At 36.3% G+C, this 22,974-nt stretch overlaps 1 protein-coding gene across 1 annotated transcript in view; it reads right to left on the reverse strand.

Moving 5' to 3' along the window:
• The window catches only part of PLXNC1 (plexin C1), a 69,045-nt gene that overhangs the window by 26,739 nt on the left and 19,332 nt on the right, over positions 1 to 22,974 (reverse strand). The window contains exons 7-14 of the mRNA XM_087723350.1: positions 12,052 to 12,127; positions 11,698 to 11,782; positions 11,535 to 11,594; positions 10,719 to 10,855; positions 9,170 to 9,349; positions 7,261 to 7,345; positions 5,035 to 5,241; positions 4,744 to 4,932 (exon numbers count right to left, since the gene is read on the reverse strand). Coding sequence (XP_087579476.1) covers positions 4,744 to 4,932; positions 5,035 to 5,241; positions 7,261 to 7,345; positions 9,170 to 9,349; positions 10,719 to 10,855; positions 11,535 to 11,594; positions 11,698 to 11,782; positions 12,052 to 12,127 — 1,019 coding nt within the window. The remainder of the gene's footprint in view (positions 1 to 4,743; positions 4,933 to 5,034; positions 5,242 to 7,260; positions 7,346 to 9,169; positions 9,350 to 10,718; positions 10,856 to 11,534; positions 11,595 to 11,697; positions 11,783 to 12,051; positions 12,128 to 22,974) is intronic.

Below are 22,974 nucleotides of genomic sequence, written 5' to 3' on the forward strand. Positions count from 1 at the left end.
GGCTGCCTATTGGTCTCCAGATACGCTTCAAGGCGCTAGTCGTCACTTATAAAGCCCTTCATGGTATTGGACCAGGGTACTTGAGAGACCGCCTGCTGCCAATTACCTCCACTAGACCGATTAGATCCCACAGATTAGGCCTCCTCCGAATTCCATCCGCCGGCCAGTGTCGACTGGCGACTACCCAGAGGAGAGCCTTCTCTGTGGCTGCTCCGACCCTCTGGAACGAACTCCCCATGGAGATTCGAACCCTCACCACCCTCCAGGCCTTCCGCAAAGCCCTTAAAACCTGGCTGTTCTGACAGGCCTGAGGCTAAAGAGCTGTTGCCCCCGTCTCGAATGGTATGACTGTTGTGTGTTTTAAATTATGCATTGTTATGTGTCTTTTTTTTTTGTCTGTATCCCCCTTCCCTGGTTTGAGTTGTGAGCCGCCCTGAGTCCCCTTCATGGGAAAAGGGCGGCATATAAATATAATAAACAAACAAACAAACAAGCCAAGAAGAACGACAACAGAGAATAACGGAAGGAGAACAGGGAGAAAGTAGTAGGGAGGAGGAATAACAACAGAGAGAGGAGGAAGTGAGATCAAAAACAAGGAGCCAAAAAAGAAACTAGAGTTAATAAAAAACAAAGACAGGTAGAGATTTAGGAGGATGGAAGAAGAAATTCAATTATTGTCAGTAAATATTAATGGTTTAAATTCACCAACAAAAAGAAAGCATATCTGGGCAAAATTAACAAAACAAAAGGCAGATATAATATGCTTACAGGAAACACATGTTAAAAAACAAGATATAAAATACTGGAATGTCCTAAATTAGGAAAATTATATGCAGCATCAGCAGAAGACAAGAGAAAAGGGATAGCGATATATGTTAAAGATGGGATAAAGACAGATTTAATTTATGCAGACCCAAAGGGAAGAATATTAATGATAGAGATATGGATAAATAAAAAATCAGTACCACTGGTAGCAATGTACTCCCCAAATGAAAATCAGAAGGACTTTTATAAAGTAGTAGTAGTAGTAGTTTATTGGTCTTATATGCCGCCCACTCCCGAAGGACTCCGGGCGGCTTACAATAAACAGGGGAAGGGGATAAATAGACAAAACTACAATTTAAAATACACAACATTCATAGTTACCATGGGGCTGAATATTTCAACAGCCCCCCGGCCTGCCAGAGCAGCCAGGACTTAAAAAATTACATGAAAAAATTAGAGAAATTGGAGTGAGGAATATCTGCATTAATAGGAGATTAAAATGTCATAGTAGACAGCAAAAAAGATTACGTAAGTGACAAAAAAACTAAAAATAAAAAAAGTATTACCAACAACTTGTTTTGAGATTATGGAAGAGCTAAACTTGATAGATATTTGGAGAAAAATGGAACCAGAAAAAAAACAATTTGCTTTTTATTCCAATCCACACCAATCTTGGTCACGGATTGATATGGCATGGACGAATGGGGAAATTGGGGCAGAAATACATACAGTTGAAATATTACCAAATACTTGGGCAGATCACCACCCCATTAAAATAATCTGGAAAGTGGGAAAACAACTAGACAAAGATGGATGTTAAATTTGCAAATATTAAAAGAAAAAGAATTTATTCAAAAATGTAGAAACAAATTGGAGTTATTCCTTAAGGAAAACACAAAATAACAGACATCTATACAAAATTTATGGGACACATGAAAGCTTATTCCCATGGAATTATTATAGCGTATTCAGCAAAAAGAAACAAAGAGAAATGGGCACAACAGAAGATATTAGAGGAAGAAATTAAAAATTTAGAAATAGAATTACAAAATAAGGCACAAAGTGAAAAAATTAGAAAGGATTGGATGTTAGCAAAACATAAATTAAATATATTAGACCAGGAAGAAATGATAAGGGCCTAAAACTAACAAAACAAAACTTCTTTGAGCAAGCAAATAAACCAGGGAGGTGGCTGTCATATAGATGGAGAAAAGAAAGAGAAAAAAGATTAATATATCAACTTCAAGAGGAAACTGGTGAACTACAACATACAATAGAAGGGAAGAAAAAGATTGCATACCAGTACTTTGAAAATCTGTATAAAGGGGAACAAGTAGATGGAAAACAAATAAAAGAATATCTAAATGGAGAAGAAACCCCGTCAATAACAGAAGATATGAAAGAAATGTTGTCAAAAAAACAACAACCTAGAATTGAAACAGGCGATTCAGAAACAGAAAAATAATAAACCGCCAGGCCCAGATGGATTCCCAGAAGAATGGTACAAAATAATAGATGAATTGAACGAATTGATAGAACCCTTGATGTTGGAGATGTATAATGAGGTACTGATGAAAACAAAAATACCGTATTCATGGAGGGAAGCTCATATTACATTAATATTTAAAGAAGGTGCAGATAAAAAACAGATTCAAAACTATAGGCCAATCTCGTTGTTAAATGCCGACTATAAAATATTCACAATAATAATATCGGAGAAATTGAAAAAAAACTATGAAATGACTATATACATCCAGACCAAAATGGATTTCTCCCAACAAGACAAATCAGGAATAACACTAGAATAATAGCAAATATTTTAGAGTACTATGAGGCACATCCAGAGAAACAAGTGGCACTTGTCTTTCTGGATGCACAGAAGGCATTTGACAATTTAAATTGGGAATTCATGATGCAAAAAATTAAGAATATGAAATTAGGGGACCAATTTGATAGATTAATAGAAACGATATATTCCACCCAAAAGGCAAATATGTTATTAAATGGGGAAAGTACAGAGACCTTTAAAATAATGAAAGGAGTAAAGCAGGGTGCCCACTAACACCTCTGGTCTTTATCCTGACGCTTGAAAGTCTTTTAATAAGAATTAGAAAAAATTTGGAGATAAGAGGAACTAAAATTAAAAAAGAGGAGTATAAAATTCAGGCCTTTGCAGATGATTTGGTATTCATTATAGAAGACCTGCTAGAAACAGGCAATAGCTTAATGCGAAAATTAGGAAAATATGGAGATGTAGCAGGGTTAAAGATTAATAGAGAAAAGACTAAAATGATAACTAAAATTTGAAGGAAGAACAAAATAAAAAATTAGAAAGAATAATACGACTGCAAGTGACAAAGAAAGTTAAATATCTTGGAATATGGCTAACTGCAAAGTGCTCAACTATAAAAGAAAAGAATTATACAAAATTGGTGCAACAAATAAAATGGTGGAAACTACAACTATCATTATTAGGGAAAATAGCAGCGATAAAAATGAATGTACTACCCAGACTATTATACTTATTTCAAACAATCCCCATATTATTTTTTTTACTGTATTGAATAAGATTATATTAAAATTTATATGGCAAGGGAAGAAAGCCAGGATAAAGTTGAAAGCTCTACAGGATGACAGAAGCAGAGGTGGTATGGGACTCCCTGACTGGGAGCTTTATTACAAAGCAGCAGCACTAACATGGATCAGGGATTGGATAAATTTAAAAAATAAAAGAATACTAACATTAGAGGGCCACGATTTGCAAACGGGATGGCATTTTTTCCAATAGGAAGAGGGTAAAAAGAAACAAAAATAATTTCATAGACACTATATTAGAGATGTACTGATACAGGTCTGGAATACAATTAGAGAAAAACATTACATGAAAATACCAACAAGGCTTTCCACTATGGAAGCCATGACTCATCCCAATACACTAGATCTATCGAAAATGGTTAGATATAGTGAAATTTTAGACAGTCAAGGGAATTTGAAACAAATCCAGAATTAAAGGAGCAAAATATAAATATAGATTGGTGGCCATGTCTCCAACTACAATTGAGATACAAAAATGATGTAAAAGAATATGGAATATACACAGAATTACAACAAATAGATAAAATTTTAATAAATAAATTCATAACAAAAATTTAAAAATATTTATTAGAAGTAACATTTGAAGACGAAAAAGTTAAAGGTTGCATGATAGCGTGGGCCAAAAACTTTGGTTACAACATAGATCTAGTGGATTGGGAAAGAATTTGGATCACAAATTATAAACTAACACGATCAGCAGAACTTAAAGAAAATATGTACAAAATGTTTTATCGTTGGCATTTACCACCAACAAGATTGGCTAAAATGTACCCAAACATGAAGCCGACCTTCTGGAAATGTAAAAAAGTACAAGGGACTTTTTATCACATATGGTGGACCTGCCTGAAAAGACAAAAATATTGGACAAAAATTTGGAAATGGGTGCAAGAAATTACAGGAGAACAGATAAAACTCTTTCTGCTGTGAATAATCAAAGGGAAATATACAAAGAAAATTAAGTACATATTAACACATCTGCTAACTACAGCTAGAATAGCATTTGTCCAATGTTGGAAACAAAATAATACCCCCTCAGACGAATTAGTGATTAAAAAAACTTTGGATTGTGCAGAGATGGACAAATTAAAACTGAAATTAAAAGATAAAGAAGAGTCAGAATATTATGAAATTTGGAACAATTGGTACAAATGGCTGCAAAACAAGAATAAAATTAATTAAGCCGAAAAACAATATATATAAATATATATAGAACTGTGTATAAAGGTGTGTAAATATAGAAGCGAATAATTATATACATGTACAGGTATGATGACATAACTATGTTGATATAATGACTGTAAGGTGTTGTAGAAGGGAAAAAATAATAATAAAATCTGCTAAAAAAGAGAAACTAAAAAACATATATAGTCAATATTTACTCACATAAACTTTCACGTTTGACTTATTAATCTTCCTGGTAAGAGTTTTTTCCTGCTTAGCTCTACAGTGTATTATGCTACGAGTAGCTGTATTTGAAATATTTTGGACACTGAATGTTATGTTGACCAGATTCTCATCAGAAATGAAAACCTCAAGTTCATGTCTAGAAAGATTTAAGTTGTCTTTAGTTTTCTAGAGAAATGGAAAAAAAATAGAATGAACCATGCAGTAAAATTCAAACAATGAAAATTGTTTAAAAGATTGTTTTAATTGTTTTAAAAACTCACAACTTACATGTATTTTCAATTCCAGGTCAGGTTCCAAATCAGTTATTAGTTCATAATGAATAAATTCAGGATCAGGATAATATTGAAAGTAACCGCAAGATATATTAATATTTTCAACTTTAGAAATAATGTTAATAATCTTAGATCCTTTCTCCATCTTAATAGCTGGGGTTGTAAAACTGCATTCGTAACTATTTTTATGGCAAGTAAATTGCTAAAAAAAAGCAGTATTGAGAAAATTATAAATTATGGCAATACACATGCACACACATAGTATTATTAAAGGTTGCAGATCTATGCACAGTTCAAATGTTTAAACTTCAGAATTCAGTGAGATTTGATATTTCTTATATGCAATATATATTCATAAGTTAATTCACATACATTTTAAAACACCATCAGCAGCCTAATTAACCTTTAGATTGAATCATAACAGTTTTAAATTATGCATACACACATACACAAATACATACACATCCAAATTTGATATTTAATACAAAACCATTAATCAGATGATGTTGTATTTAGAAATGATGATGAGCTATTAAAATTGTTTTTACTTGCTGGGATGAAGAGGAAAGTTATTTCTGTTCGTTTTCTATTTTTCTTTTTGTATTTTACTGTTTGATTTTTTGTAGCTTGTATTTTTATTATTATTCATAATGCTTAAATTTGTTTGAATATTAGTATTGTTCTTGTTAGAATTTATACAGTCATCTTAACTAAAATTCCATTTAAACACGTTAAAAACATTCAGCACTCTGAATCAGCATGAATTTCCCACATTGTATCCTACCATTTAAAGCCGCTGGCTTTAAATACAGTATTAATATCAGAATAAAGAAGTCTAGATTTTTCCTTGATTTCTCACCAGCTTCTCGTAACATTGTCCATAGCATCATTCTGGACTGGCTCAGGGCATAAGAGTTTCCTTTTTCCAGATTTGGTTCCACTTGGTGCTGGTAAACTCTGTTTTGCAGGATCCCACTGCTTATCCCCACTCCTATTTTACATTTTTATGGAGCTACTGATTTGTAGTTATCCAATGGCACAAGATCATCATTATGCTTCGTCAGCATAATGACAGGGTTGAGAGGTATAGCTGAGTATTTTTATCCACATGTTTATGAGGCTCCACTGCACCTCTCAACATCAACCAATGAAAGATGCTCTCAAATTTCTTTCTCAGTGTCTGAAAGCTGTAGAAGCTTGGATGGGAAAGAAATAAGTTTAGGTTCAATTCTAGCAGGAGTGATTGACTAACTCTGGGCTTTAGGATCCCCAAGCTGGTAATTTTCCACATTGGTTCTGAATGGGGTTGCAAATGAAGGCAAATATAATACAGGATAATATTTAATAATATTTCAGGATCCAATCTGGGTTGGTCACTAGGACCAGAGGTTTAATCTTCCAAGCTTTCAGACTTGTGCTGGAGCACATCATCAGGCAACTTCTCTCTTAGAACTAGTGTAAATTTGAGCATAGTCCTAGATTATTGGATCCTGTTCAAAAAGTATGTAGTAGGTATGGCTAGGAGAATCCTTGCACAATATCGTGTGGCAACTGCATCAGTCTCTAGATGGGGAAGTCCAACTCAAATATTTGTGCCCCGATGAATGCCTTTTTGGATTACTGCAACATGCTGTGCAACATGAGACTTCCTTAAGAACTACATGGTCACATCTGTGTACCCAAGCTATGTACTGTGTACTGTCCAAGCTATATTGACTCCCAGTAGGTTTCCTGGTGCAATTCAAAGTTCATGTTATCGTCTATAAAACCGGTCAAGACAGTCTGGGTTACATGGGGGAACTATCTGTGTCCAATTATTTCTGCCTATCCCACAGAATGGGCAGATGACAGGTCCCCTCAATCAAATGATGTCATCTGATGAGATCTACAAAGCACAGCTTTTCTGTCTACCCTGTGGAAAGCATAAGCCCTGGAAATTTGGATAGCTCTGCTCTGGCTTTTTCTCAGCCATTGGTAGGATAGTTAGAGATCCCATTTTTCAGGGCATTGTGAATATTAATATCCATGTTACTTCTGTTATTATTTGCTTTGTCCTGTTTTCTGATTTTTATTATTAATTTTAATTGTTCAACATGCAGACTCATATGTTGAGTAAGTGGCCTTATAAATCTAAATTCTTTACAAGCAATACATTTGGGCACATTTTAATTCATTTAAAGGCAGAGACACTTGGAGGAAAGACAACATAAAGAGTACCTACCATTATGCTTTGTGGGAAATCACTTAAAATAACTTCATCTATGACATTTAGATATTTCCCATGTATAGTCATATTGCGACCTCCACTGGGGGAAGGGGGCAAAAAAATAAAAAATAATGTTAAAACATGAATTTCTTAATAAATAAAAATGAAAAAAAATCACATAAGCTAATTTTCAGAGTTGAACGCAAACTACATTAACTCAGAATATTAAATTTTCAAATAATCAGGCAATCTACACATTTCTGATTTCAACTATCCCCTCTTACGGCACTGCACAAGGCAGACTGTTTCAGGTAGCTTGCTAGCTATAGCCTTAGATATTGTCAATACTTGAAGTATCTACACAATAAAATTGAGCTCGTAATACAATTCCTGCAATATATGATTATGTTTCTAAAAAGTGAATTTAAGCATACATATATTCAGTGCATTACAGAAAGAAGCATTAAAGAAAAAATATATTATTAAAAATATGCATAAGATACCATAAAATATAAAACCCTCAAAATATATTTCTTAGGTTATGTTATCTTTAGATTATATAAATAGCACATATACATTCAATATACAAGAGTATAAATAAAAAGGCAGATAGAGAAAAACTTTTTAAATTGATCAGTAATTTGTTACCCATACAAATATATACAAAACCTGGGACAGTTCTACAACTGACTTGGCACATATGAAAAATTATTATGTTATTTTGATTACATAATTGTTTTTCATGCTTATATGTGTGTGTGTATGTGTGTGTGTGTTTTCATAGATTTTCACGGGTGTAGGTATGCTGGTCTTGTTGTATTCGGGTTTTTTCCCATGTAAGATTGAGATTGTCTTGGCAACGTTTCAGCGAGGTCCCACTCACCATCTTCAGGCTGGTGTTTTCTTTTGTGTTGTAATGACCTGGGTGGTGGGTGGGGTTCGTTTGTTGACTAGGGCTGGTTTCCAGATGTCTGGTAGGTAGGAGGTATTGTCACGTTTATTCATGTTATGGGGTTGTTTCTCTATTTCGATGGCTTCCATAATTATTCTCTTATTGAAGTGTTCTGTTTTGGAGATTAATTAATCTCCAAAACAAAATGTATGTATGTATACATAACAGAGTTGTGTGAATTTGCTATGCTACTAAAGTGTACTAGTAACTTGTAGTTTAATAATAGTACAATATTTTTTTCTAGTAATACACTGAAAGAATCTGCTGAAAGAAACATAAACCTGTTTCCTGTTTATGAGAAAAAAACGTGGTGAGGAAGAGAATTTTCAGTAGCAATGTCAGTGGTACAGAAAAGTTTGTTCTAGTATTTTCACCCATTTGTTATTTTGGTATGGTAGAGGAATAATAACCTGCTTTACATGAAAGGGAAAGTTGTAAAGGGAGAGAGACAAAGGTCTATAAACTCAAATGATCTACTTTCAATAACAATGCTGTGCTTAGGTTAGACCCATGATGGCGAACCTATGGCACATGTGCCCCAGGTGGCACATAGAGCCCTCTCTGCGGGCACATCAGCCATTGCCCCCGCCCAGCTCCACCCCACATGTGTGCCTCCCAGAGGCCAGCTGGTCTTTGGGTCTCTGCTGCGCATGCCCGGGGGGCAGGTGGCAGGTGGGGGACATGCATGCATTGCATTTTGGGGGTTTGTACATGTGCAGGTGCCCCTGCACCCCATTTTGGGCCTGGAGGTCCTCCTGCACCAACCTGGAAGCCAAAACGGAGCATGGGCACACTGCATGAGGCCCCACTGTACCCCACCGCCCCCATCAGCGGGGGGCATTCAAATTGTATTTTGGGGTTTTGCACACGTGCACATTCGGCATTTGGCACCAAAAAGGTTAGTCATCACAGGGTTACACTATTAACTTTCAGGTGGTGTAATCTTTTATGATAGTATAAATTAAATATTACCTCATCCAAGTAATATTTGGAAGGATCTTAGTGCATGATGGAAAAGAGACGTAATGTAGTGGAAAAGAGGCAGAACATTCAAATCCGTCTTCCTTTATGCATGCGCTCTTGACTTCTTTACGACTTGGTGGTAAACAGAATTTCATGTGTGTGCCATTTAACACTTTAGTAACATATCCTCTAAGGAAAAAGAAAAAAAAAGTGTCCCTTTTTAACACATTATTACTCTCACTGAATATTCCTGCTAACTGAATTCCTTTTAAAACTCTCCCCTTTCACCTTTTTCTTAAAGACTTAGAACCTTCCTTCACCTCCATGGGCCTCAAGGGTGTTTCTTAGTATAAAATATTGTCTACAGGTCTTGATTCATTCACTTCTTTCTTTTATTATCTTTCGTATGGAGAGTTGCTTCCTCTTTCAGCTAGCGTTTCCTTTGCTTGATCTGATAAAACTTTATTCTCTTATCTAAATACTGTTCCCTTAGAAGGAAGATATGATAGATTTGTAAACTCCCTCAGCAAACTGATGTTTGCTCTCTCTGTAGTTTCACTCAGATTGCTTCTTGGAATCTAACAGGAACAGGCCATCTAATCAACCACAGCAGGGGTCTCCAACCTTGGCCATTTTAAGACTTGTGGACTTCAACTCCCAGAATTCCTCAGCCAACTTTGCTTTGGTGGCTGAGGAATTCTGGGAGTTGAAGTCCACAAGTTTTAAAGTGGCCAAGGTTGGAGACCCTTGAATTACACTATAACGGACAACTATCAGCTCTCAGTATGCATTGCTTGTAATATTGGGATATTGTCTTGTTACTTTTCACAGCTGAACAAACAGTCCCTCGGAGAATTAGCTTCTCCAGAGACTTTTGTCTTTTCTTTGCTTCTTTTTTACTGGCAGTTTCCCATTAACTATCCTTGTTTACCTCCTCGGTGTATTTCTCCTTGGAAAGGACAGCTAATCCTTGTACTGCCTCTGCTTACTCAGGAGATATTACTCAATAAATCACCTACAGTGAACAATCAGCAACCTTCAGGAGACACTACTGGCAATCAACCTTTCCCCTCATTACTGTTGAACAAATAATCTTTAAGAATATACAGTTTCTCCGGTCACTCTTATCTTTTGTCTCTTTTTCATATTGAAAATGTGGACAAGCATAGGCAAAGTATATAGTAAATTCTAAGAATGACTATGGAAAACATGAATAACTGTCAGGAGTCTGATGCCATCCATATTTAACTCTCCTTTACATTTATCTTATATTTACTATTAATTTTGCCCATAGCATTATATCTTCATATGTATGTTACAGAAAGACAAATTCAGTCCAATATTCCACAGAGAATGAGAAAAAAAATACATTAATGAATTTTACTTCCTAATTACTAGCAAAGTTCCACTTTGGTAATTAACACAACAGAACAGTGTCAATTTCCACATATAGGAACTGTACATCTACTTTTCTTAGGTAGACACTATCTGATTATGTAGTCCAATCACCAATGCAAATGGTTCAAGATAAAATCAATATGGTGTTATTTTGACTCACACATCTCGTTGGCAGCTGCTAGTTCCAGTTATCTCCATCAAAAAAATTGATTTTGTAAAGTTTTCTCCTATAACCAGCACTTCAGGTTTACCTAATGTTGACACGTAGTTTGGTTCAATGGAAATAATTTTAATAGGCTACTGGAAACAAAATAAATCTATGTTAACATATCCAGACAATCTTTTTAAATTAAGTAGTAAAATCATTTTTAAGTACCTTTAACATTCCTTTGTTATAAAGGGTTTGGGAGTTAGAAAGCAAGATGTCATGAGTTAAAGTCCATGCTTAGACCTAATATATAAAATTAGGAATAGGGTTTAAAAGAAATCCTTCCCTCATATCAAGATTCTGTACATACATATTATTTTAATTTTCTAGTAAACATAAATTTTAAAAAGTTACTGTTTTTCACTGAAACCAAGGTCTGCACAGATGTGAGAGAATTAAGTTACTTTATATGCAATTATCCCAACCCAGTTTGTATCCTTATTCTGTTACATCTGGAAAATTTACAAAGCCAGCTTCAAAATATATAAATAGGTATTAGTAGTTTACTTCTCATAAACAGCCACATTAATCTGTCAGGAAGGAGAGATCTGCTTTTCTCCAAATAGACAGATCCATGCCAAGAAGTTAAGGGATAGAGAACTTGTAGCTTTCCAGATACTGTTGATAATTCTCAGGATTAGTTTCCATTTGCCATGCTTAACTGAGTTTCTGGGTTATCTTAAAAGTAAGTCCATCTCCAGTGTAAGACATAAATACATCTTTTCCTTTAACTTTTAATATATCAGTTTCAATTTTTTGTGTGCTGACCTTTGATGTTGCTGAACGATCTTTTTTGTTTAATGCATTGATAGTGCTACTACAATCAATCTGAAAAATAAATCAATAAAAGCAAATCAATTTACAAAGACCACTTCAGAGAACAAATTTCATTAAATGATTTTTATAATTCTATAAAATCAAAACATCTTACTTTTTTGGCACAAGTCATAGTAGAGGCAACACATTTTTTTTCTCCAGCATTCCAGATGCAGTGCATATGATTACATTTTGAGCATCTAGTAATATATATATTTAAAAAAAAGAATATGTAGCAATTAGCAAAGGATAGAATGGACCATCAGCAAAAGTTTGAAGAATGCCTAGAGGCTAGGTCCTATTTAAGATATTTACATCTTATAAATATTAAATATTTGATACTGAATCTATCAGTAACAACCTTGACTATACTTCTTTTTACATTTATGAACTGTATATATTTCTAATTCTTAACGATAAGTGGAACATTATAAATCCATTCAAAACAAATTTAGTAAATGCATCATACGTTTTTGATAAGGAACAGATGTCAAATTCAAATATTTCTGATAAATTCCAAGTTCCTGAGATGAATAACACTTGAACTGAAAGAAATGAGAAGAAAACACTTATATTAGTAACTGCAAACCTGTATATAATGAATAACTTAAAAACAATTGATTTAAATCTAGAGCTACAGGTTCCCTTTATATAATTGTTGCTTTTATATTCTATTTTTCAGTCAGGACTGGATGCCTGAGAGGCTTACAAGTGAAATGAATTACCAAAGAAATATGAAATGTCTTCAACAATAAACCTATAAACAGATTGCACCTCTTACTGTTTCATATGTCACATAGAATTAACTGTCTCAATAAAATGATGTTCTGTGTTTCTTGAACAATACAGTTAGATTACCTTGCACAGAATCTCAAGTTATGGGACAATTGTACCATAACACTTGTACAGAGTATACAGATCTCACCCATTTCTGCATGCATTGTCTTTGCAATACCATTAATATAATTTCCGGGAATATGAACATGCTTCTATTGGCAAAGTTTTTAAGAGTGCTTTCTTCAAGTGAATGGTGGAAAATCCTATCCCAAAGGTTCAGATGTCCATCAATTAAATCTAACTTGTCCATGTAGATCAGTGGTTCTCAACCTTCCCAATGCTGCGACCCTTTAATACAGTTCCTCATGTTGTGGTGACCCCCAACCATAAAATTGGTGTCTCGGTTCCTAAGACCATCGAAAATATGTGTTTTCTGATGGTCATAGGCAGTGACGTGCGGTGAGTTTTATGGCTGGTGAGGCAGCAATTTTTTTAGACATGTGGACTTCAACTCCCAGAATTCCATAGCCAGACATGCTCAGTTCCGATTTAAAGCGACAGCATTTGTTTTTCTCCTTTGCTAAATAAGTTTCCTTCTTTCTTTTTCTTCTCCCTTCCCCTCCTTTCTCCCTCTCTCCCTCCCTCCCCCTCTCTCCCTCTCTCCCCCCTCTCTCAAACACACACACACACACAAAGTTGCACCAGGATTCAAAAAATTTAGGTTTTCCTCCTCAGCCCATGTTAGCAATACACTAGCAGGTGTAAGTAGAAGTGGAAATTCATTCTACTGAAAACATTGTTTTTGCTTATGATTGGATAATTAAAATTTCAGAAGACCCAAAGGCATAGTATTAGAGTGTTACATAGTACATAAAGAACTGTCTCAATATGCTCCCTCCCCCCTCTCTCAAACACACACACACACACACACACACAGACAGACAAAGTTGCACCAGGAGGATGAAGTTTGAATTCCTCCCCCACCCTCCAACCCACATGTACCTTTTCCAGCTGTTTCAGAGAGGATTTCAACTCTGCTCTTGCCTGCCATCATGCAAATAAAAAAAAGGAAAAAGGCAAGAGCTGAGGTCAGGCTGAGCTAGTTGCTGCCAGAGTCACCGTGTGGATGACTCTGCTTAACTGTTTAAAAAAGCCTCTAAAAAAACTCCCTCTATAGGAGGCAGGAGAACGATGTGCCTCATCTACGTCATGAATTTTTCGGCTTTTAATCCTTGCTTAGCTCTGCTTGAGTGATTATAAAGTCAGACTAGATGAGGCACCTCATTCTCCTGCCTCCTGTAGAAGGCACTTTTTAGAGGCTTTTTTAAACAGTTAAACACTAAGCAGAGTCATCCATGGTGACTCTGGCAGCAACTAGCTCAGCCTGACCTCAGCTCTTGCCTTTTTCCTTTTACATTTTCTTTTTTTTTCATGATGACAGTGGTGAGGCTCTGCTTCCCCTGCCTTCCCTGACTGCACGTCCCTAGTCTTAGGTGACCCCTGTGAAATGGTCGTTCAACCCCCAAAGGGGTCCCGACCCACAGGTTGAGAACCACTGATGTAGATAATGACCAAAGATTATCAGGGACTGGAAAATCATACTCTAAACTAATAAGGAGCAGAAAAATCCCCCTATTCTCCTGCTTTTTTGAAACAGAGTAGCAGAACTCCACATTGTCTTTTGTTCTAATTGGAGTTCTTTCCCAGGGCTGACTGAATGCCACTTAAGAGCCAAACTCCAATCCATTTAGCTGAGAATTGGCATTCAAGGAATTACATGGTATAGCTATCTAGCTATCCAAGAGGCTGTATGTTGTATAAATGTACTTTTATTTCACATACTAAATTGTGCTATTGGGATTTTGTTCTATTTGATCTCTGTGTCTACTGGGGGGAGGGTTGTGCAAGAAAAAATATTTTCAGTCATTCTGTTTTCTTTAAACCTATTAGTTTCTTAAGCTCAATATACATAATAAAGCATCTGCCTTTTTTATGAAATCAGAGCTTTCATCTTGACAAGTAATTTCTCGCATATTCCAGCTATTCAGAGAAGGTAAGAGATTTGCCATTTTTCACATATGATGTACAAGTGGTTATAGGTGGAAGATCTAAAATAGTTTTCTCAATTTTAGCAGCTTGAAGAATACTTCAGCTCCAGAATACTGGATGGGGAATTCTGGAATTTGAAGTTCACATATCTTCAAAAGGTTGTGAAACACTAATCTAAAAGAATTACGTGGGAGCCAGGAGTCACATCCACAATATGCATGCCCATACTATTATACCTAGAAATTTATTCATTTTTTGTTTATTAGATTTTTATCCCATCTATATTACTTTATAAGTAATGCAAGGCAGTAAACATAGATAATGCTCCTTTCTTTTCCTGTTTTCCCCACAACAACACTGCCTTTTTTTCCTTTGTAATCCAATATATGGGTAGTAGTGTGTTGTTTTGGATACATATTGTAACTATATCATTTAAACAGCTTAATTTGTTACTTAAAACTATGCTATGTTTTAATTGCTATGAACTTTTTTATTGGTTTTCATGAAAATGGTGTTACAGTAGTTTACAAGTAGTATTAGCATTATATACAAAGTCTAAAATATCTAAAAACCCAGGCTCCAATTTTGTTTTGACTCCCAAAATAAGCACTTGGCCTTATTTTCAGGGAGGTCTTATTATTTTTGAGGTGCAGGAGGCAGCGAGCATGGTCACTTCATGGCTACTGCTGTGTTGAAATATTTGGGGGGAGGGCTTATTTTAGCACATGCGCTCAAAGGTCTGACTGGGCTTATTATCCAGGGAGGTCTTATTTTCAGGGAAACAGGGTAGAAGAAAATATCTGAATCTCAGTATTCAACTATGGAGTCCTTGCTACTCTGAGCTTGACTATTGTTACTTAGTTGGATAATGAAACTCTGCAAGAAAACAACCTAGCACCAAGAATTCCGAAGAACTGGACTTCTTGAAACAATTTCTAGGATTATCTTTGTTTCCTTCTTCCCTATCATCTATAGGGGAGATCCTGTTCTATTTGTTCAATCTTGCAGATTAACAAAGAGGCATCTTTCTCCATAATAGCCACTGTCCTATGAAATAATCTTTCATGAGCATGCCAGATCTCCAAACTGATAATTTTAATGTAATTTTTAATGTATTAATGGTGGTTTTTCTCAAGTCATTGGAGTTTTCCTAAACATTTGACTTTTTTTCTTTTAAATGACTGTTTTATGATTTTTTCTAATAAGTAGCTGATATACATATATCAACTTTCTGTATAAAGAATATATAGAAGAAATAAATTTCTGGACATAGAGCAACTAATTATACATTTATTTTTACATTGATCTTTTACATCTGCTATACATGCTGAAGCTAATAGATTTGTTTTCAGTCTTCTACACCTTTTTCGTTTACTAAAAAGATTTGATTAATATTTATTAAAATTGCTCTAACTGTGTCACCACAAGAGTGGCCTGTATTCAGCAGATCAGATTTTATTTTTGCAGAATGCTGAATACTTAAAGCAACTTCCTTAAACTTGCATTCACAGGGTATGGTTATGTGAAGGCAAAACGGATTTTTAATTTTTTTTCAGTTTTATCAACCACATCTTCTTCTATTCCCATGCAGTATCCACCCAACCACATCCCTCTGTAACAAGGATTTCAGAAATTGTCTGCCAAAGAGGTCCCATTTTCTTTTAAACAAACTTGTTCAAATTCAGCATATATACAGCAAATATTTCTAGAGAAGGTTATAAAGAATAAGGACAAAATAATTATTATAATTTCTCCAGATACCCAAGACTACTGTCATCCTCCAAATATATTGGAATAGTAAGTATCTCTAGGAAATTCTAGAAAAATATCGTCTCACTTCTAATATACTTGAATTACAAGAAAATACTTTCTGGAGAAGCAAAGCGTCCTCAGTTCCATCTCTAGGACATCACTTCTTTTTATGCTATTTATCTCAGCAAAGTGATAATTATTCTTGGTTGAGCCATTGAAATGCATTTCTTATACAGTCATTTTTTTTCTAGCATGGTTTCCGTTTTCATAGAGCATATTTACAAAATCAGTATAATATCTCCACTACTACCTAAATGAGTTAAAGCATTCCCATAATTTTTTTTCTTGGGTTGGGCCCCATCTTTATTATTTTTACAAATAACTCAAAGTGTCAAACATATCTAATACACTTTCCTTATCCTATTTTCCCTACAACAACCCTATGAAGTGAGTTGGGCTGAGAGAAAGAGAGTGAGTGACTGGTCCAAAGTCACCCAGCTGCCTTTCATGGCTAAAGCAGGATTTGAATTCACAATCTCTTGCTTTCTAGCTTGGTGCCTTAACCGCTACATTGGGAGCGTCCAACCTTTTGGCTTTACTGGGCTGCATTGAAAAATAGTCTGGACCATATATAAAATATATAATATAGTTAATATATATAAATGCACATAATAATGTTAAAAGTTAACCATCTTGTTAGGCCCCATTACTAGCTATCTAAGGCCACATGCAGCATATGGATGACAGACTGGAGATGCCAGTACTAGATCAAATTTGCTCTCTTTTGCAGGTTGCAAATTACTATCAATTTATAAAATACTTGGAATTAGAAGACTTTCAACATTATTGGGTATCATAATCCAATATGCAACCAGGCAAACCCCATTGAAAATACATTGTGATGGATAATTTATATACGAGAGGCACCAAGTTATTTTTCAAATGCATAGGAATGAAATTGATAGAAGATGCGACTAAATATGTCATATGCCATACAATTGAAAGATATGATCAATAGTGCTGGAACTTTTTTAGATACAACTCTAGCTTAGGTCTCCTCTCCCTTTTCCTTGTTGTTGCTGTGAGGAGATTGAAGTTTTGTCTCAATTTAACAGAGGTTTATTTTTATGTCCAGATCTTAGGATGTAAGTACTTATAATGATACTTCAAGAAAGTAGGCTAAGATTCTTTAAAGTTTGTATCTCTTAATCACAATTTAGATGTGGCACAATATTAAACTGTATTTAACTTTAAAAAATGAGAGTTGCCAATCTACTCTTATTGAAGGAAAGGAAGAAATGGATTTGAAATTTGTTTATATCATTTCTCAATCATTATTTAGCATTATGTTTGAACAAGACCTTAAAGTCTGTTGTTAATGCAAATTTTAGTTAATTATTACATTGATATTACTACCTTTCTCTTTAGAATGTATTATTAAAGTTCATTCAGCCGTATATTTAAATTGGATATTATTGGTAGATGTTGTTTAAAGGTATCATTACAGAATGTAAATTGTTCCAAGTAATTTCTGAAACTTTCTGATGATGATTTAGTCCATGACGAAGGTGTTCAACGGGTCCTCCAGATATTTTGGGATTGCACCCAAGGCACCTAGTACCATTGATGCTATCTTTGGGTTTTTTTTGCCACAATCATTTTGCTTCTATTTGCAGGTCTTTGTATATTATGATTCCTCCCCACCACCACCACCATGTTGTAGGTCAGTGATGGGCAACCTTTTTGGCGTGGTGTGTCAAAAATCGGCAAAAAATCGAGCATAACTCGCATTGTGTGTCACTTCGACAAAAACATAATTTTGCGTAATTTATAGTTTAAACTACAAAAATGTATAATTGCAATATATAATTGTATTTAATAAACCAAAAACAAATTATTTAACATACCTGCTTAGTAACTTCTTTCATCCTCACTTTTTTCCAAGAGCTGGGAATGATTAGTTTCAAAATGTCTATTTATATTCCACGTTCTGCTTACTACCGTTTCAGTACATAGAACGCAAAATGATCTGCCATTTTTTTCTATAATGCCATACATCTCGCTCCATGTCTCTTGAAAGGGTCGGCCACTGCCACTACCACTCCCTTTACTTAACCTTTGTTTTTTATTTTTTGGGTGCTCCATCAGTGGGCCAGTGACAGCAGATAGAATTATAGATAGCCAATTAGGGGTTAACTAGCCTAACAAGCTAACACAACCTCCCCCTCACTTATCTCAGTTATTGTGGGCAATTACAAGTCCATGGCATCCCAATAGTTGCTGCTAATGGCGCTCACAGTTCCCGTTGGCACTCCGCTGTTCCCTGCTGTGGTGCGGTCGTAACCGACAGTCCCAGGAGTAGACTCTCTGTGCCGGCCTGACTGGAGAGAGGCGCGCACTGTTCCCGCGCTCCTCTCCTGCGGGTCCTCCCTCGCCGCGCTGATGACGTGTGTGCACATGGCACGCACGTCTTACCAGCAGCCCCTGCGCTCAGAAAGGGGCGGCGGCGATACAGTAAGTGAGTGTGGGCGGGGGAGATCACACGTCCCGCCCCCCCCCGTTCCTCCAGCACAGATTCTTTCATCCTCGGCGGCCGTGCAGGAGCCGAGGATGAATCGCATGAAATCCTGTGCGTGTCACCCCAAATGGCTACGCGTGTCAGCACTGACACGCGTGTCATAGGTTCGCCATCACTGTTGTAGGTGAAACAAATGAGCAATGTTTTCAGCCTTAAAATATAGTGGTATAGCAGGGGTGGGTTCTAGCCGGTGTTACTGCCGGTTCACTCATGTGCACACTGGATGCACTCTTCATGTGCATGTGCAGTGCACGTGAATGCACAGTTCAATGGAAATTGTTCTACGCATGTGCAGAAGTCCCAAAAAAGATGGCGGCGGTGACCGAGGATGGAGGAAGTGGCCAGCCTGGGTCACTGCCAGTTCTGCGACCCAGGTCGGCATATCACTACCGGTTCGGCCAAACCGGGCCGAACCAGTAGGAATCCACCTCTGATATAGCATCATTCAACTTTACATCCAAATTCAATACTGTTTTCCTTTCTCATAATCTCTTTGAAAAAGGAAGTCAAAATGAGGAAAAATATGCACAGGAAATCTACTATGTATTTCCCAATACATTTGCCAGTCAATGTTAATGCAGTGTTGGTATCTGGTTGAGCACTGAGAAAAAAAATTAGGCAATTTGTTTTTGCCCATACATTTTAAAAACTAATAGATTTATGCTCCCTAATTTCGAAACTTTGAAACTTTTAGCAATTTGGAATTCTTGAATCCACCTACAAACCTTTATTTTTGCTCTAAAGGATGTAAAAACAGAAAAATTGTGTGTGTATGTACACACACACACAAGCTATTGCACTGCAATTCCAGAAAGTATTATAGCTGACATTATTTATTAATGTATATGAATATACTTATAATTGCACTGATCTTAGAAGGCAGTTATAAAATACATATGTCCATTTTGCTTCAATAAAAATGCAGACAGGAAAGCAAGGGATTGAAAAATACTACTATACCATGGCTGCATGTTGGATATGTTTCATAAAGAAATATGTATTATTTTCTTCTGCTAGAAAGCTCTTATAAATAATGCATAAGTAAAACTATAATTATAGCAATGAATAATACAAAACCGCCCAACAATAAAATGGCCATTCAAATGGACTGCAGATTTTCCACATCATATGAGAAAGTTGATTCGCTTGTAGATTGCCAACTTTGTTTTTTGGAAATGTTATTCAACACTTAAGGAGAAATTAGAAGTACAGCTGAGTGTATGCCAGTGTAAAAAAAAATGTGGCTTTGTTGAACTTGCTGTAAATCTGATGCTGGAAAATGTGTTATTACTATAAAGAGCATATTAAAGAAAGGGATTGGTGTATTTCCCCAGAATTATCTCCCTCCTTTCCCACAAAATGCCAACAGCTGACTCAAAAGCATCCATTGCTTAACATTGGATAAGGATAAAGTGATGAGTTTCAACACTCAGTCTCCTGCTGCACCTGTCATTTATTTGAGCTGCATCACCCCCTCCACTTTCCTCAGACTGAGAATTTCCTTCCTGCTGCACAACTAACCTCTTCCAACCTACCCAGCTGTAAGTCAGCTTTTTTAAAAACACAGATACCTACACTACACATGTCTAAAAGTATCTTTGATAATACTGATATGGGATACAGTGCAATGGGAGATTCAATCTCACTAAACTATAGCACCATGCTGTATGTAATTTCCCTAAATGCTATATTTAAAGGTATCCTGTTAAGAGGAGACAGGCTTTTTAGGGAGACTTCATATTGCAGATGAGTCTCCCTCCTTCTATGGCAGGGTTGTCAAACTCATGGTCCGTGATCTGGATGCATCACGTGTTGTTCCTGCCCCCACCCAATTTAGCGAAGGGGAAAAAAGTTGTGATACATCATGTGACGATGTATCATTGCGAGTTTGACATGCCTGCTCTATAGTGTGTAGACTGCTGGTTTAAATCACTAATTTAAAATGTGAATCAGATCAGAGATCTGCAAGTAATAGAAGGATAAAGATTGGATTGAAAGATCTGAACTCTTTCAGTCTTGCTGCCCAAATCAGAATGGCCCTGGAACCAGAGGAGAGTGGCAGAGCCCACATCAGCCTAAAATATCTTAACATTTCTATAGTGTTAAGAGAAGTTAAGTCAAACCTTTCTCTTGGGATCACTTTAATATACCCGACAGAATGATTGGCGAAGCTTGTCAGTTTATATCTATTGCAACAAATATGTTGTGGTAAGAAGAAAAACCTACTTTAAAACCAGAAGAGTTAAAGATATTTGAAAGCTGCCTCAGATGATATCAAGGGATTAGGTCCGTATCAGACAATAATAATGTTGCCAGGGGTGGTTAGATACAAGTTATAGTGCGGTTAGATGCAAGTGAAGGAAGACCCAATGTCATAAAGTGGTTCAAATATTGATTTTCTATCTTTCAGGAAACACTTAAAGAAATGAACCTCTGCCAGAAACACATGTTTGTAATCTGAATCATGTTTGTATTAGCTGACATATAATTTAGATTCTAATGGACTGTATTTTTTAAATAAAGGTATATGGTTGATACTGGCTTCAAGAAGTAAACTAGTGGATAACGCATGAAAGTTTAACCATTATTCTTTTAAAAAGGTTAACCTGGGTGGAAAGGTCCGTATATTGTGGCATAATGGCAAGGGTCAGAATGTAGATCTGGAACTATCTCAAAAAGATTATAGTTGCCAACCAGGATTATGAATCAATTTATTTAATCATCTATGTTGTGCAATCTAGGATTGATTTGAAGAATCAGCTCCCCCCCCCCCATGTGAATATGAGCCACTGGTCACTCTTAAGGACAGAAAAACTTGGTCTAGGACAACTTGCCGCAACCAACTCACCACATGACAATTTGCCATGGCCAACTTGCCATGGGGGCAATTTGCCATCAGACAAAAATTACATAATATCAAAAAAATGGCGAAATAGAATCATTAAAGAAATGATGCAAAAGGAAGGACAAAATGAAATGTGAATGACAAAAATTAAAATAATTTTTAAATTATTTAAATAATTAAATAAAATTGTTGAATTGTCCTGAGGTAAGTTGTCCCATGGTGAATTGGCTGCAATGAGTTGTCTCATGGTGAGTTGGACATAGCACATTGGCCAGGATGAGTTACCCCATTCCATGTTGACATCTACTTACCTCTAGCCATCCAGAAAGGCAACATCCCACTGTTTTTTGGGGGGAGGGGTGGGGGTTAAATTACATTCATACTAGCAATGCTGTCTATGTTGTCTTCCGCACTTCATTTCATTGCAGGTAGTTCCCTCTATTTCAGTTGTGATTCCCTGTTGCAGAAATGCCCCCTCCCATCCTATTACCTCCACGCGACCTATTAGAGCTCATCGATTAGGCCTCCTCCGAGTTCCATCTGCCGGTCAATGCCGACTGGCAACTACGCGGAGGAGAGCCTTCTCGGTGGTAGCTCCGACCCTATGGAACGATCTCCCCATGGAGATTCGTACCCTCACCACCCTCCAGACCTTCCGCACAGCCCTCAGAATCTGGCTATCCCGTCAGGCCTGGGGCTAAGACTGTAACCCGCCCGAATGGTATGAATGTTGTGTTTTTAATTATGTATTGTCTTTATGTTAAAAGTTTGTCTCCCCCTCCCTTTTGGGTTGTGAGCCGCCCTGAGTCCCCCCAGGGAAAAGGGCGGCATACAAATAAACTTCTATACTCTAAACTCTATACTCTATTGCTTTAAGGCTGTCTGAAATATTTTATATGTTCATTTGTAGAGAAATGAAAGGCTAGCTTTTTTAAAAAAAGTTACGTGATAGAACATTGGAACAATGAAATGGAGGATCTTTTTTTTTCTTTCTCTCTTTTTCAAATTAGATAAAATTGACAAGATGTTACATTTTTGCCTTCTAGTCCAAGGCAAAATGGTAAATTGTGCTCCTTCCTTCATTTCTTCCTGTCTTCCCTTCCTTCCCTTCCTTGTCAGCTATGAGGATGCTTATACAAAAGAACTGTTGTACGGGAAACCACGTGTCCTTGAAGCCCGTCCTGTGTCATTGGTGATTTCTTTCCTGACAGGCATAGGAGGGGTAAAGAAGTAGTGGAATCCATCATACAGTAAACATAGTACAACCATATAAGGCCATCACTATGGTCAAAGAAGAAGAAAGTGGAATCTGGAAAGGGCTTTTTAAAGCTGGTTTCACTTCCACGATTTAAGGCTGGAGTGTGGAGTGGTTTTTTCACATAAGTTTTTCA

This window comes from Thamnophis sirtalis, unplaced genomic scaffold (assembly GCF_051295495.1).
Source record: "Thamnophis sirtalis isolate CommonGarterSnake01/CBP01778 unplaced genomic scaffold, rThaSir2_p1.2 scaffold_9, whole genome shotgun sequence".
Classification (NCBI taxonomy): domain Eukaryota; kingdom Metazoa; phylum Chordata; class Lepidosauria; order Squamata; family Natricidae; genus Thamnophis; species Thamnophis sirtalis.